The sequence below is a fragment of the Eptesicus fuscus genome, chromosome 10, assembly GCF_027574615.1.
Source record: "Eptesicus fuscus isolate TK198812 chromosome 10, DD_ASM_mEF_20220401, whole genome shotgun sequence".
NCBI lineage: Eukaryota > Metazoa > Chordata > Mammalia > Chiroptera > Vespertilionidae > Eptesicus > Eptesicus fuscus.
The window spans coordinates 20,251,654-20,269,244 of record NC_072482.1 but is presented as its reverse complement, the minus strand read 5'-3'; the positions used below and the strand labels follow the sequence as shown (position 1 = coordinate 20,269,244).

Here is a 17,591-nt window from a genome sequence, read left to right as displayed (position 1 = left end):
CCCACTGCCAATGCCGCATTGCCGATGCCTGCCATGTTCCACGCCTCCCCCTGGTGGTCAGCACATGTCATAGCTAGTGGTTGAACTCCCGGTCAAACTCCCAGTCGAATGGTCGAACTCCCAGTCGAATGACCGACCAATGGGATAATTTGAATATTGGGCTTTTCTTATATAGGATATGCAAACCCCAGTGGAGGCAGAAAAGGAAGGAGAGGGGACAGCTAGCTCTGCCTTAGGTTGAGGGAACACTAGTAAAAGCTTCACAAAGAAAGGGAGATGACCTGGCTTCTGAAGACTAAGTATGATTTTTGTCTGGTAGAATGGAGTTGAAGGATCTTCTAGAATAGATGAAGGTACTCCAGATAACTTCCATGAATGAAAGCATGGAGACATGAAACAGCAGATCATGTCTGGGGAAGGATGGATGATTTGTGTCTGGTATCACATGAGGAAGAGGCGAATAGAGTGGAGAGGTGGACAGAAACTGGAGAATAGAGAGCTGTATATGCAGAGGGTTGCCTTCATTGTTGGTTTATCTTTATTTATCTGGTAGTAGGACCTTGAAAAACCCTTTTAACCTCTTTGGGCTCCAGTGTTCTGAGCTGGAAAATGAGGAGACTGGATGTTCTAAAATCCTTCAATTCCAAATGAGACCCCAGGGAAGTATTGAACCAATTGGGTAAGTGTGATTTTTAATCTGCTTATTTAGTCCAGAGAATTAGGAGCCCAAGAAGGTTAGTCATTTAAGTAAAAACAAAGAGACATTTTTTGTTTTCCAGTTTTTTAACTGTGGTAAAATATGCCTAATATAAAATTTACCATTTTAACTATATTTGATCATACAGTTCAGTGGCATTAAGTACATTCACATTGTGCAACCATGACCACTGTCTAATCTTTAGAACATTTTCACCTTCTCAAACTGAAACTTTATACCCATCTATATATATAAAAGCCTAAGCGACTGTTATGACTGGATGACCGGACAACCAGCTGTTAGCTATGATGCGCACTGACCACAAGGGGGCAGATGCTCAATGCAGGAGCTGCCCCCTGGTGGTCAGTGTGCTCCCACAGCCAACCTCCCGCAGCTGGCCAACTTCCCTTGCTCCCTCCACCTGGCTGGCTGGCCCTGATCGACCCCGATCACAGGCCAGGCCAAGGGACCCCACTGTGCACGAATTCATGCACCGGGCCTCTAGTTAAATAACAACTCTCCATTCTCCTGCCCCCAGCCCCTGGCAACCACCATTCTACTTTCTGTTTCTATGAATTTGACTACATAAGTACCTCATCTGAGTGGAATCATACAATATTTGTCTTTTTGTTACTGACTTAATATCTCTTAGCATAATGTCTTTGAGGTTCATCCATGTTGTAGCAGATATCAGAATTTCCTTCCCTTTTAAGGATGAACAATATTTCATTGCATGTACCACACTTTGTCCATTCATCTGTGATGAATGCTTGAGCTTCTAATGCTGCTACAAACATGAACATGGGTGTACAAACATCTATTCAAGTCCTTTAAAATTTTTTGGATATATACCCAGAAGTGGAATAGTTGGATCAGATGGTAATTGTATTTAATTTTGTGAGGAGCTGCTGTACCATTTCCAAAGGGGCTGCACCATTTTGCATTCCTACCAGAAGCGTACAAAGGGTTCCAATTCAATTTCTCCACATTCTCATCAACACTTGTTATTTTTTTTTGTTTATTTGTTTGTTTAAGTAATAGACATCTTAATACGTGTGAAGTAGTATCTAACTGTGATTTTGATTTTCATTTTCCTAATAATTAATGATGTTGAATATCTTTTCATACTCCTGTTAGCCATTTGTATACCTTTTTTGGAGAAATGTCTATGTATTTAAGATATTTGCTTATTTTTTAATATGGTTTTTTGTTGTTGAATTGTAGGAATTCTTTGTATGTTCTGGATATTAATCTCTTATCAGATATATGATTTGTAAATATTTTCCTTCATTCTATATGGTACCTTTTCACTCTATTGATAGTGTCTTTTGATACATAAAAGTTTTTAATTTGAAGTCAAATTTATCTATTTTTTCTTTTGTTGCTATGTTTTAGTGTCATATCCAAGAAATCATTGCCAAGTCCAATGTCATAAAGATTTTCTCTATGTAAAAACAAAGAAATATCTTTGGTATAAATTATGTTTGCCTAAGTTCTATCTTTAAAATCCAAATCTCTTGCTAAGTCTGCAGAATGTAATTAAGTTTCATTTATTTTCTGCTTTCATCTCCTATTCTCTAAACCTGCTTTGAGTACCTTCTTATCACTGTGGTTGCTTACAAGGGCAAGGTGTCAATTGTGTGATCCCATTACATTGTCTGTAAATGTTCTCAATATATTCAAAGGATTTAAAAATGTTTTAAAGTAAATCAAGTTTAGGTTTGCGTTGGTCTACCCACATGAGAAACTTAAAGACTTGCAGATTAAAAACTACACTTCCCAATTAGTTGACTATAGTGGGAAAGAGGAGGGAGAAAAAAAAAAAAAAGATGTGTCTGCTTCATGTGATTGATAGACAGTGTAGACAGTGTTGGTTTTTTTTTTGTTTTGTTTGTTTGTTGTTGTTGTTTTTTGTTCTCTCTCAATTTTCTAAAACGAAACCGAAAAATTCCCAGGTAAGGGGCACTTCATCTGGAGAAGGGGATGTCAGAAAGATGCCAAGTAGTAAGAAATGGGGATGGTAGAAAGCTGTGCCATAAACTTGATAGCTTTTTCATGGAATCTACTGATGTGGTTCATACCTACTAGAATGCATGCTGAATAATATTATAGCAGCGAATTAAATTCACACTTTTGAAATGAGCTATTGGAACACATATCTAAGCTTCATTAACCCCTAATTAACAGAGGCCCTTGTTGGGAATTATACTTCTTCCCATTGGGAAAAATGGGAAAGTTTTTATTTTTATTTTAAGGCAAAACAGAGCTACATGAATAATTAATTTTCAGCAAGTTGAGAAACTGATTTCTAGAAAAGGAATAATCCCCTAACGTTTGGAGAATTCTGCAAAAAGGCATTTTGCTTGTGTTCTGAGAGGTGTTTTGTCCCCTGATAAATCTCCAATATTGATCATTGAATTAATCCATCCTATGTCCCTCCATAGTTGATTACTGCTGCTTTAAGGCTTGTTACATAGAAGTCTTTCTGACTTTTAAATTTCCAAACTTGGGTGATAACTATGTTTGTGGATTGTTTAGTATTCACCATGGGTTCTGAGTTTTCTGCCTTTAAAGACATATAATAAGGACAGTTTTTCAAATGTTTGTATAAACTATGTGTATATGTTATATACATATGTTTACACATTTTATGCATTTTATACAATGAATTCCAGGTGACGGCAAAGTAGATGATTAAAGTATGTTTTGATATCTGGAAATTATATTGGGCTTTATGAATTTTTGGAAGGGCTTTGGAAAATTTTTGCTTTATGGGATTTTCTGTGAAGAAGAGTTTACTAGAAAGGAAAATGTATATTTTCCATAATTCTTATTTATCGCAGTGAAAGCAATAAATTAGATATATACATTTTTAAAAACAGCTTAAAGCATACTGCTTTGATATACTAAATAAATGGCAGTTTATTTTGGGGTTTTTTAAAATCATGGGGATGTTTAAATTACATAACCACCTGCTTGTCACTCCTACCCATACTAATAACTGGCATATGAAAATTTGGAAAAATAAAACACATATTTTCCATCATGTCAAAATGGCATGTGGTTTTGATCCTGAGAATGGAGGGTTTCCATCAGACTGCCCTATCTGAAATCTCTGGGTCTATTTCCTCCCTTGCCTGGACTGCTGTTACTGGTAGTTGGTGTTATTCAATTATCTCTACATTTTAACCTTGGTGTTTACCTCTAATGTCACTCAAGTCAGTACATGATTCATTGCATCTGGAACCTATAAACAGGTTTTGGCAGAAAAAGGACAATGTGTGGCAGCTGCATTTGGAGTAAAGGGGACAATGCATTTGAAACTGGGCTCTAAGAGCTTAGAAATTCAATTACGCATTCATGGTCCAGGGCTAGGTACCACAATGCCTGGCCCCTGGTGAGCACCCAGTGAATGTTCACGAAGATGATGGTGATGATTTTCATCAACACAGCCTGTATTTACAAGAAAGGCATCTGCGCTGCAGTGGACAGGCAAGTTCCCCGAAGATTTTTGAGATTTCCTCTCAGTTCTGAAACACATCATTTAATCTTTCTGGGTTTCCTCATTCCTCATGTAGGACTGATGATTTGTGATGTTAGCCTTACAACAAATAACATTTTGTATCATTAAATACCAGACAATACATGTATGAATGCTTCCTGGTAAAACATGATGCTACTTAGATATCGGGAGTTCTAAAAATATAAATTAACATTTCCTTTGTCTTCCTAAAACGTACATCAATCTTTACTCTGAAGCTTAAAAAGTGAGGGAAGGGTTAGTTAGTCAAGGCCAGTGAAGATACCAGGTACAGGGTACAGGATGGGTTTCTCTGGTTTCTGAGCTTGGTTTTCCTTTGCAAAGCATTGAAGCTTTGCCCTTTTGTTTGTGTGAGGGAATAAAAAAGTTAGATCTTCTTTTCTCCTCCGGAAGCAATGCAAGCAAAACCAATTATATTTAAATAACCATTCTCAGAAGTGGAGTCAGAATGTGGGCTTTAAAAGTTTCTATCTCCCAGAGGACACATGTGGTGGCTGTGGTCAGGATCAGGAAGGCTTTGTATGTCCTCAGCCTAAATAGAGAGAGGTTGTGAAGACATAGCAGTCCTGTCACATTTGCTGTTTATCTTTAATAGTCTTAGCACTTCCTGAGCAAATTAAAGGCCTATATCAGGTCTTTAGACTTCTTGGCATCATAAATTTAAAAATTCTATGTTGCATGTCCTGTGGGTGGAGATTCACTTATGTAGTGAGAGAAGCCCCTGGGCCTTCTGCCCAGCAGTAACTCCCCTTTTCAGCAGTAACGTCAGTGAAGGAAGAAAAAGCAAACATGTTCGCTATGAAAATTACTTCTCAATGAAGGCCATTATGGTGTCATATTTATTTTCTGTTGCTGCATAACAAGTAACCACAATCTTAGTGACTTAAAACAACTCCTGTTCATTACCTCACAGTTTCTGTAGGTCAAATGTCAGGACATAAAGTAGCTGGGTTCTTTGGTCAGGGTCTCATATGACTGACACCTTGATAGATACATTTTCACCTGGAGTCCAAGGTCTTCCTTAAAGCTCACTTGGGTTGTTGGCAGACATCAGTTCCTTTCAGCTCTAGAACTGAGATCCTCATTTTCTTGCTGGCTGGGACCATTTTCAGCTCTTAGAGGCTGCTCTTGGATCTTTAGCTTTATGGTGGTTCACATAATCTCGCAGTTTGCTCCTTTGAAGGCCAGTGGAGTATCTCTTCTTTTAAGGGCTCATCTGAATAGGTGAAGTCCATCTTCCCTTTGGTTTACCCAAAGTCAATTGATTCCTGAACTTAATTACACCTGCAAAATTCCTTCACCATTGCCGCGCTCCAATGTAACCTAATCATGGGAGTGGTTCCCCATGGTGTTCCCTGGCTCTGCTCCTAATTAAGGGAAGGGCATTGTGTATGGCAGGTACTCCAAGGCCAGGAATCCTGGGGAGTACATCAGACTTATGCTTACATTTGGGGATTTGAGAAGGTCTCTAGACACAGCCTTTGTAAAGGTCAGGTTCTGCTGGCCTTGCCATGATCTGTCCATGTCTTCCCAGAGTCTACATATTTCCCTTAGTCCTGGGCTTTCCTGGAGAACCAAGGAATGGACACACTCTGAATCACTTCTGTTCCTAGAGGCTTTAATTAGGCTTTTAGTTTTAGAGGTTCAGGTTTGTGGTGGCCTCTGGGGAGGTCACAAATGAGGGGATCTAAACTCTTGGTAGAATATCCATCTCTATATTTAGTATTTCTCAAAGCTGGAGCATGTCTGTTGCCAATACAAACACTGGGAGAAAAGTTGGCTTTGTCTGGTTTGGATCCAAATGTAAGAAATTTGGTGTGGAGTCACCTCAGACCCAGAAAAGTGTCTAGGCAGCTCCTTGCCTCTGTGAGCTGTGGGCATGATTCCTCCAAAGAGCAGGAAAGGAGTAAGGGAACCACTAAAGGGAACCCAATTTGTTTGTGTTAATCAGAAACCTGCCCACTTTTCGAATTGATTGTTCACTACAAAGTACCTTGATGCTTCTTTAGCCTGGGAGCTAAATGTAATCAAGTTTTGTTTGCTTTTGTAAAATATTTTTTTTGCAAATCTTGAGAGATCATTATTTCTATTGTATGAAGTTGGTGGCCCCAACATTAAAAGCAATTAGAGCAGATGGCAGTGAATACTTCTACTGTAAAATACATGGATGCTTATAAACTGGTTTTCACTCTATGGGCTTCCTCCTTTTCTCTGTGCAACCACATATTTGAGAAGGAGGGGAAAAAAGGTTCCCCTGGTGTATGCAACTGAGGAGCTGTCAAAAGGTTCATAGCAGGGAGAGTGCGCTCCCGTGTATTCAATCACTAAAATTAAGTGTTTTCGAAGGCAGTGCAGTCGCGGGTCCATTGCATGGGGAAATAACATGCTGTAGTCCATCACTTAAAATGTTAACCTTGTCTCTTACTAGTGACTGGGAACAGAAACACATGCTCTGTGCTCGCTGGTTAAATGGCAGTATGTCAGCTCTGTGGAAAAGGCTAGTGTGTATCTGTCAATCTCCTGATTTGGCTGTGTGTGTGTACGTGTGCGTGCACCTGTGTGCGGCATGCACACACACATACACATTTCCAATCATCTTTATGTAGCCTTCGAAGACCTGCTTTATTGCTTACTGGAAAATAAAAGAATTGAACCAGTTTCTAGCATTTCAATGTATATCCTTTCCTAAGTTGTTTTTGCTTGCCAGTCCTCAAGCTCTTAGGTAGCTGCATTATAATTACCAATTTTTCATTATAGAAAGTTTCATTTTGAACATATTTGAATGTTGATGGAGTATAGATGTAGCATGCTGAACAAATTATAGATAATCAGACAATATCATTTCTTACTGATATATGAATTGACAAATATCAGGAGCCAGCAGACTTTTTCTATAAAGATCCAGATAGTAAATATTCTAGGTTTTGTAGGCAATATAGTCTCTGTCACAAATTGAAAGCAGTTATAAACAATATATAAATGAATGATTGAAGCCATTAAAACTTTAATCAAAACATTGGGTCAGTCAGGTTGACGCTGCAGTTTGCTGACCCTGATATATACTACTGAACATTTTACGTGATTCTTTTCTCTATGACCCGTGCAGAACATAAGGCCTTTATGCAGTGGGATGAAGTGAATGTCCCATTGCATCAGCAGGAAGACTGTAGCGCTGTGCAGTATTACTTCCCTTCATGCCAGCCGCCCTGCCTGTCTCCTTGCTGACCCCACAGCACAGCAAGTGGGCTCCTTCCCCCGGCTCTTCCCCAGACAACCTTTGGCTTGCATTCCAGTCTCTGCTCCAATCCTTTGCCAGAGGTGTAGTCCCTGATCATTCAGTATGAATAGCTCCTTTCAACCTTGCACTTGTGATCCACTTCACTCTATTTTTCCCCCCCAGAGCACATTGTTTGTTTTAGGTATTGAACTGTTACCTCTCTAAAATATAAGCTCCGTGCGGTCAGGGATTTGTTTTGTTTTGTGCCTAGACCAGTGGTCGGCAAACTGCGGCTCGCGAGCCACATGTAGCTCTTTGGCCCCTTGAGTGTGGCTCTTCCACAAAATACCACGGCCTGGGCAAGTCTCTTTTGAAGTAGTGGCGTTAGAAGAAGTTTAAGTTTAAAAAATTCGGCTCTCAAAAGAAATTTCAATCGTGTACTGTTGATATTTGGCTCTGTTGACTAGAGAGTTTGCCAACCACTGGCCTAGACCAATGCCTAGTAGGTAGTAGTTCCTCAATAAATACTCATTGAATTCAGAGACCCATTTCCTCCTTAGTACTAGGCAAGAAAAGAGTTTGTGATCATTAAGTGAGATAATACCTGCTCGGTGCACTAAAAAAATGTTAGCCATTATTATTAATTTTAAAAATTAAAAGCATTTAAAACTGAAAGTGGAGAAGGCAATACGTACGTTTTTCAATTGTGAGTACTAGTGAGCTATAAGTATAATGTCTAGCTGCCATTATCATTATTATTTTCTCCAACAGGTGAAATAATATTCAGGCTTATAATTCAGAAGAGACATTATTCAAAGACATCTGAAGACCCAAATAGAAGAGAAGATAAAGAAAGGCTCTGTAAATTTGTACTGTTTGTAGACTATAATAATCTCCTGAAGCTGGAGCGCTAAAATAGCTTCCATGTACCAAACTCTGAGCTAATATCAGTATTCTTTGAGAAACCACAGAATGTAAGATGCGTATAGAATTGATGGCTAAGCTAGTGAATTGGGGACAAAGAGTAAATTTGAATTGGGCACTAGTCTCTTGCAAATGTTGACATTTCTTTGAGTAGTCAAACTGCTGGGCAATATGGAAGGACTTTCTCATATTATCTCATAATCGTGAAGGGTTTATAAGCACCGAAAAAAGAAAGTGATCACTTAGAGTCAGCATGAGCTCAGTAGGAACAAATTATGCCAAAGTAATTGAATTTCCTTTTTGTTCCCTAAGGAGTTATTAGATTATAGGTCAGGGGCTCTATTTGTAATCTTGGATTTGTAGATGTTTGACTTTTCTACAATGAGCATATTTTTTTTGTTTTGTTTTTTAATCAACTGAAATAATCTTAGCCTGTGTTAATTTATCTGTAGTGTCCAGATTAAAAAAGACCAGTTGATCAATACACTGGATTTCACCTGTAAGGCAGTCTCTACCAGGGTCAGCCACAACCTCTGAACTCCCATAGCTCCTTGGTTTTGCCTTTAATTGTTGAATTAATCACACTTTATACTAATTATCTGGATATTTGTCTTTTTCTCAATAATATGAGCACCTTAAGAACAAAGCTGAGGTCACATGTATCTGAGAGAGAGAGAGAGCGAGAGCGAGAAAGAGAAAGAGAGAGAGAGAGAGATCTTAATATTGGTTCAGTTATAACAGGTTTGGGATTTTAATTGGCAATTTAAACATCATCCAACATTATAATGCAATTATTTAAATAACCAACAGTATTAGTCGGGAGAGCAAATATTATTTAATAAATGGTGTGACAACAGTTAACTATTTGGGGGGAAAAAACAAAAGCTAAAAACAAAAATGGAAAACTTCCCACCAACATACATTCTTAATTAGGTGAGGATTAACATGCAAACATAAAATCTACAAATCAAGAAATGATGTTTATATATGAATGAAAAAAGGGTATCATATGCATAAAATAATAGAGGATGTCACAAAAGAAAAGATAAGTATGTTTGCTTTTATAAAAATTAAAACATTTCTATGTAGAAGAGCACTGGAAAGGTTAAAAAACAAATTTAAGCTTCATATCAAATTATTTTAGTTATTAAAATTATATTTTAAATTAAGGCGTAGTGATTATGAGCCCAAGTAAGAGTTGACTATTCATTCACTCCAACATACTTTTGGGGTACCTACTGTACAACAGGCATTGTTGTATGTACTGTGGATACCAGAGAAAACCAAGAAGCTCTCATGGAACTCACATTCTGCTGGGGGTTGACTAACTATAAATAAATAACTGTACACCACGTTTCAGTGATGATAAGTGCTTTGGAGGAAACAGAGCAGGGTAAGGAGTATAGAGAACGTTGGTTACAGGGACCTGTCTTTTCCTATTTCCAAGGCTTTCATGCTGAAGAAGACATTCTGGTGAGGTGTCAAAACACTTCTTCCTTGTCTTTGTCATCCAGGAGACCCTGTGACTAGAGAGATTGCCGCAGTCTTTCTCCTCCGCTACCCAGCTTAACACATGCGCTCACAAAAAGGTCTTTGCTTTGCCTGGTTGTTGCAACTTGCTGATCAATGACTTCTTTCAAGATAACTCTGGTGGTGTTGCTAATACATTTAAGGTGACATGTGAGATTTGCAGACACTGCACATTCCCTAAAGTTCAGAGAAGTGCTGACATGCTGTAAGAAGAAAACAAATTGCATAAGCTTCCTAGCTGAGGCAGGGAAGTGTTTGCTTGTGTTTTCTGGGTTTCTTTGGGCTGCATATACTGAGGTAAAGGTGAGGGCATGTTCTGGATAATTCTTAAATCTCTATTTCCACACCCACCTCCTATGCCCATGGCGAAATGGTTTTCTTCACCTACAGAATGGTAGTGAGTGATTCATTTATCTCAAAGAAGGGAACTAAAGCTAAAGGCTGAGCACCTTGAGAGCTAGCATGGAAAGAGCTTAAAGCATTTTTGGTGAAAGTGAAACCTACGTTGACCTATAAGCTGAGCTGATGACATAGAGCATGGCTTTCACCAAAAACATCATACTGATATCTGCTCAGAGGCTTTTAAATATATTGACAAGACATCTTTTATCAATACTGTCACTCTTCTTTGCTGGGATCAAAGTGATAGTGATTGGAGGATAAAGATGTTGGAAAGTGAGCCATCCCCATTGTTTTCATGGGGCATTGCCCTGTGTAAGCCATTATACTATCAGTGTGTCAACTCTGAAAATGTAGCAGAGCTAAAATTCTTATGGCACAGCCCAAGCCGGTGTGGCTTAGTTGGTTGATTGTTGCTGGTTTGGTTCTTGGTCAGGGCACATGGCCAGGTTGTGTGTTTAATCCCCAGTAGGGGGTGTGCAGGAGGCAGCTGATCCATGTTTCTATTTCACATCGATGTTTTTTTTTCTCTCTCTTCCTCTCCCTTCCTCTCTCAAATCAATAAAAAAATATTAAAAAAAAATTCTTATGGCACATACATGTATTCATGGATTCATGGATTCTCCAACATGCAGTCATGGAGATACATTGCTCTTCTACTTCCCCAGGTAGCTGTTAGATAATTGAGGATGCATGAATTTTCTAGGACTTTTTGTATTTAATCAATCATGTACTAAAGCATGAATCACCAATAAAAACTTATACATTTCACTTATTATTCTAAGGAGAAGTTTGGGCACAGGAAAACTTGGGTCTTTTGAAACTTAATGCTTGACATTTGTATTCTTTTGGAATCTACCACACTGATTAGAGAAAGTTAAGGTGAAAAAAAATCGGCAGAAGATTTCATAGGGAAACTGAATCTGAATCTTGGGCTTAATTTAGATACACTCATCATTTGGTTTAAATTTAAATAGAGTTTGAAAACAGAAAGGAATGTCGGCTAAATCCAACAAGTCAGGAGATCTATGGGATATAGCACTTGTAAGTATTATAGGCTTTATCACCTATTTGTCTATTTATTGTATCTGGATGGTGCTTAGGAATATGTCGTATGTAATATCTAGAAATGTGTACCTGGAGTTAACAGGTATATTATTAATTTAAGAAATTAAGTAATTGATTTTTATTGTGCACTTATTATGTGCCTGACACTTTTTAGGTTATTAGGAATATAACATTGACCAAAACATAGTCCCTGCTATTTATTTGAGTAAGCTCAATATATGATAAATACATAAGGAATTCTATGATACAATACCTGGATGGAAGTATTAGGGGAGAAGGAGTGATTAGATTAGAGATATTATTTTAATAAGGAGACAGGGAAAGATGTATTATTTGAGCAGAGACCTGAGTAAAGTAAGAGAGTGAGCCATGAAGATACTTTGTGGAAGAGTGTTCCAGAGGAGGCCACCATGAGTGAAAAGCTTGCTCTGCATGATCTAGTCTATTTCTACCCCAGTGGCCCTTGACACAGAAACTAAGCTCTTTGATCCTTTGCTTTCTCAATTGTAAAGAGGACATAACAATATTGGACCTTTCTCTCTGCTAGGTTGGGGCTGAGTATAGCAATGTTTGAAGGCTGACAGGACAAGCCAAGATGGTGTAACACAAGGAAGGCAGCTAATGATACACATGTTTCAGAGTAAGAGAGAAAGTCTTTAAAATTCACTTAGAGCTATGACAGGCATCAGTGCTAATTCTAAGTCATAAAATGTTCTCAAACTAATGAATGGAAGATACCATGGAATGGTCTTCCTTTGACCCCCTCATACCTAATTAATGTCTAGTTATTTCAGATCTTTCCATTGGGATTTCCATCATGAGCCCTGGGTTTCTTTGTAAGTACTATCATTGAGCTATGGATATGACCACCAGATTAATGTCTCAGAAAGAGTTATGCTGCTGAATTATTCAAACTTCTTACAGCTCATCCACATATCTCACCACACTTGCTGGTCTTCCTTAAGACCCTGAGCTTAGGGTTTGAAAGAAACTTCCTGGTTCCTTTTTAAAATCTATTCCTCTCCCCTGTGGCCCTTGCCTTGATTTGTTCTCAGACTGTGAAGCCGAAGTGTCCTTTGAGGATGTCATTAATGACAGATCCCTGGGCCCCACCTCCTGAGCTCTTGATTACCTCACTTCAGCAGGGAGGAAACCTGCCCCTTAAACAGCTCTGGGCTGAGACACTGTCAACATCATCTTTGAAGGGATAGGATTTCTCTAGGATCCTTTCTATCTCGGACTGTATAGAAATGCAAGCTTTTCAAATATCCTTTTATGGTGAACTCAGGGCTGACATTGCACATGATCTGGTTCACCCTTCTCTGCAGTTGACTTTACTATCCTGATTTGGCTCTCTTTTCTACCTTTTCACCACTTTGTTCCACTCTAATTTCCTACTACGTGCTTCCCTTTTCTTTTATTGATTCTATGGGAGTGAATTAAAGGATTTGTAAGAATGTATAATATATAACCTTTTAAGGAGCATTTTTAATAATCTCACCTCCCTATACCTAGTGTCTGTAAAATCAGCAGAGGGCTAAAATTCTCTCCTGCTTTTTGAGTCTGTGGATGCATCATGGGGACTTGGTTCACACGGCTCATTACAATTCTCATGTACCACACATTCTTCTTTCTGTGGTGCTGGGCTGCTCATCACTATGTCTCATGCTTTTCTCTCTTACATTGGGATGACTCACTGACTTGTTTTCTCCTTTGCAGGTATAGAAAATGAAAAGATCCTGCTTTCCTTATTTCAAAGCCTTACTGGGGATTGGGTTGAGCATACAACTTGTGACTATTGAGCTGGGTATTAGTACCCACTCCTGGAAAATCTACTGGTTCTCCTGGCAACACATTTTTCCATTTTTCTCTCTCAGAAACACTCCAGGGCACTATTTGCTGTGTAGGTGTAGTTATTGGCATTATAAACATGCCTCCCTTCTTAATGATCTTTTCCCATCTGCCTTTAACACCTCATGAGAGGACCTTCTAGGCAGTCACTTTATAGGAACTCAGGCTTCACATTTGGTTGGAATGTGTGTGGGAAGGAATGTGTGGAGAGAGGCATACGCATGTTGTGTGTATTACCTTGAGGGAATCACCTTCTCCATTCTGATTTCATTATATTTATCATCATTATGGTTCCATAACTGCACAAGACATTTAGACATATTCTTGGCCTCTTGCATGAGCCAAATATTGCTTTCTGTGAGTTGAACACCCTCCTTTTGAAAAAACATGATTTCAGTGTGACCATAAATAGGGAAGCCCAAAGTTTTGAGAGGGAACCCGAAGACCAGTTGGGGAGGGGGGCCTCCTCCTCTGGGCTCCTCCTTGACTTCTCCCTGCCCCTCACTCAAAGGTTCTGGGCTACCATCTCAGGTCGGTTGGCATTTCACCTGTGTCTGGGCTTTTTCAGCACCGATGCACCAAGCACAGAGGGAAAGGCAACAACACAGTAATACCAAAACAGGTAGAGTGTGGGAGGATGGATCTGAGCACTTAGAAAGAAGAATGTTCCTATAAAAAAGAGGCACTTGCAGTACAGCCAGTGAAAAATGATACCAATTACATAAAGCAAAATGCCACCCATCATGCAGAACATTTTAATTCTCTGTATTTCAGGCTATTTGCAACTTTTTTGTCCAAGACTCAATACATGTCTGTAAAAATAAAAAATAGAATCTACCCCATCTGTTAAGTAGAAGGGGGTTTATGCTAGAAAAAAAAAAAGGTGAGTAAAACATTACAAACCTGTCATTGGAGAATTCCAGCGACCAGGCACAAAGGGACTTTAGGTATAATTTTGCCCCTTCCATATTTTTCCCTTTTTGATTTAGTTGTATGCAGAAGAGAGGGTGGCTAATTTTATTTAGACTTTTAAAATTATATTTAAATTAAGTTTAGTGTAAGGAGTTTATATTTTGATTGCTTACTCATTCTATCCAGCTTTAAAACAAAACAGAACAACAAAACTCTGTTTTCCAGGGTAATGTTTCCTTTCATTTCTGCCGGAGGTGGTCAAGGGCTTACAGCTGGTTTCCTGAACGGGCGCCACAAGATGGCGACAACGTCACGGTGGAGAACGGCCAACTGCTCCTGCTAGACACCAACACAAGCATCCTCAACTTCCTGCACGTTAAAGGTTTGTAGAATTTGGAGATCGGTGATGACATCAGTATATACATTTCTATCACTTTTATGGGAAAGGAGGGAAGGTAGTTATTTTAGATAACTTCTAGTACTTGTTGACAATTTATTCTTGGACCAAATTGAGATTTTGCTATGAAAGGAAGAAGTGGTCATAGGGTTCAAAATGAAAGCTCTTTCTTTGGATTCTTGTAAGCACAGAGCTTGATTATATTAATTTTTTAAATACAAGGAAGTTACCAGTTTTCTCAAAGAATATGCTTTCTTACTCAAGCACTTTGTAGTCATGCTTGTCCAGGGCAGCCCCCACAATGTAGCAAAATGCTCTGACATCGGTTAATGCTGCTGCCTTTGAAATTCCCTGCCAAAAAAAGCGACGTTCTCCTGCTTTTACCCTGTTGTGGTTTTGACTTCCTGGTCCCAAGGAAAGTCATATAAATAGGCTTCCTTATTGCAAAACCAGCCACTTAGCTCTAGGGTCTGGGATTTGGAAGAGACTAAGAATTCAAATTTCAATTTCTTCACCACATCACCAAGTGACTAATTCAGTCATTTCGCCTCTTTGTTTACTTATCTGTTAAATGAGAATAAAAAGTATTGCTCATTTCAGTGGCTGATAATAACAAATGGTTATCAAAGTGACTTTGTTCATTGGTAAATAAAAATTGCTTGGGAAATGATTAGTAATAGATATCTATAAAACTCTTCACTAAAACACTATTTTTTACTAGAAATATATTTAACAGTTCCAGAAGGATTTCTTCTTGTTAAAATAAGAGCAAGGCTACATGAGAAAAAAAAAATAATATTTTGAAGAGATTAACTGATACCATTTTGATACTTGTCTCTTACAGATGGCATTTTATCATTGTACTAGAGGTCTGGTGCATGAATACGTGCATGGGTGGGGTCCCTTGGCCTGGCCGGTGATCAGGGCCTATTGGGGCCTGCCAGCTGGGGAGAAGAAATTGCGGGAGGAACCACAGCCAGCTGACCGTGGGAGGTTGGCCAGCCGCGGGAGGTTGGCTGTGGGAGCTGACCAGGGGGCAGCTCCTACGGGTGTCATAGTGACCAGTTGACTGGTCGCTTAGGCCTTTATATATATAGATACTCTGTAAGCTGTTTTACTTTTCTGTATTAGCAAAGAGAAGTTTGCAGGCAAATCATTTAATTAGCACCTGTTAGGAAAAATGGTGAATCAATTTACACTCTTGCCTTTGTGGTGTGTGTGTGTGTATAACCAGTGGCCATGGGGGATGTCATCTTATTGACAGCCATCTATGGTCTGCAGACTAGCAATGACAAAGGAAAATTGCAGACTTAAAGCCTCAGCTCAGAGAGAAGATACTGGTTGGAGACCTTTAACCAGGATTCTCTTCAAAGGAGTCAAATCCACTGGAGAATGAGATGCCCTTCAGGCACTCAAGTGTTCTTGATTTATGCCATTTGGGAGAAGTTTTCCCACTAAAAGTCCTCAGACTCAGCCTGAGTCTGGATGTCCCATTAGGTCCAGGTAAATGTTCAATCAAGGAATGGTGTTGATAGGGCCAAGAACTGAAGATGGAGAAGAAACTTCAGAGGGAGAATAGAGGGTAAAAGAAATGCAGGGACGTGCAGAATATACAGTTGGCTTCTCACTCTCAGAGATTTCAAGATCTGAGCAACCCAAATACTTGCCCCAACCTCTCAACTTTCAAGAATGATTTTCCTTAATATTCCTGGTTCAGGCCATATTTCACTCCCATATTGTTTAGAATAAATGAATCCAATTTGGGAGGGTAGAACCTCATCCTATGCAGAGAGAAGGTCTGTTATCTGAAGGATCCTCTTTCTTTTAGGAAGTAGGACCATTGATAGGAATGTGAGGGTAAGTAGTAGACACCTGTTTCTGTACAGATAGGATACAAGAATTGTTGGCAGGGAGCAGGGTTGCCTAGAATAAAACTGTGAGTGTTTTATTATAGAGATATGGGTCATAGCTTCTAGAAAGAATGAGAACAGAGAAAGGACACAGATCAACTTTAATTCAACAGATGACTTGTGAATGCTTGTTAAGTGGCCTATGACATCTGTATAAGATACAGAAAATAATCCTATCTAATAAAAGAATGATATGCAAATTGACCATCACTCCAACACACAAGATGGCTGCCCCCATGTAGACACAAGATGGCTGCGACAAGATGGCCAGCAGGGAAGGGCAGTTGGGAGGGACCAGGCCTGCAAGGGAGGGCAGTTGGGGGTGATCAAGCCTGTAGGGGAGGGCAGTTAGGGGTGACCAGGCTGGCAGAGGAGGAAAGTTGGGGGCGACCGGGCCTGCAGGGAAGAGCAGTTGGGGGGAACCCAGGCCTGCAGGGGAGAGCAGTTGGGGGGGACCCAGCCTGCAGGGGAGGGCAGTTAGGGATGACCAGGCCTGCAGGGGAGGGCAGTTAGGGGTGACCAGGCTGGCAGAGGAGAAGTTAGGCATCAATCAGGCTGTCAGGGGAGTGGTTTGGGGGTGATCAGGCTAGCAGGCAGAAGTGGTTAGGGGCAATCAGGAAGGCAAGCAGGCAAGCAGTTGGGAGCCAGCAGTCCTGGATTGTGAGAGGGCAGTCAGACATCCCTCGAGGGGGTCCCAGATTGGAGAGGGTGCAGGCTGGGCTGAGGGACCCCCCCTCAATGCACAAATTTCGTGCATCGGGCCTCTAGTGAAGAATAATAGTTAATATCAGGAGTGTGTATTATCACTAAAGAAAAAATAATTAAGGAGAAAATAGAAAAGGGTAAAATTTCTAGTTCTAAAATATGTGATGCAGGCAGTAACACAGAATATATTCCAGAGTAATGAGAGTATCAAGGATGTAAGATTAGAGTTGGATGGTGGAGAGATGGTGAAGAGCATATCATTTGTGTCTGAGACCAGTTTTGATCATGTAAATATCAACATACACTTTCCCATCTCACCTATTGGAATTGTACTTGTCTAATGATTAAGGCCAGAACCCTTGGAGGTGTCCTAGACTTCCTTCTTTTTCTCATATCCCTGAATCTTTAATATGTGTTGCATACATAAATACTTCAATTGG

General features: G+C 39.6%; 1 protein-coding gene across 1 annotated transcript in view; it reads left to right on the top strand.

Moving 5' to 3' along the window:
• The window catches only part of PKHD1 (PKHD1 ciliary IPT domain containing fibrocystin/polyductin), a 418,502-nt gene that overhangs the window by 117,715 nt on the left and 283,196 nt on the right, over positions 1-17,591 (top strand). Inside the window, exon 35 of the mRNA XM_008157496.3 lies at positions 14,365-14,521. Coding sequence (XP_008155718.2) covers positions 14,365-14,521 — 157 coding nt within the window. The remainder of the gene's footprint in view (positions 1-14,364; positions 14,522-17,591) is intronic.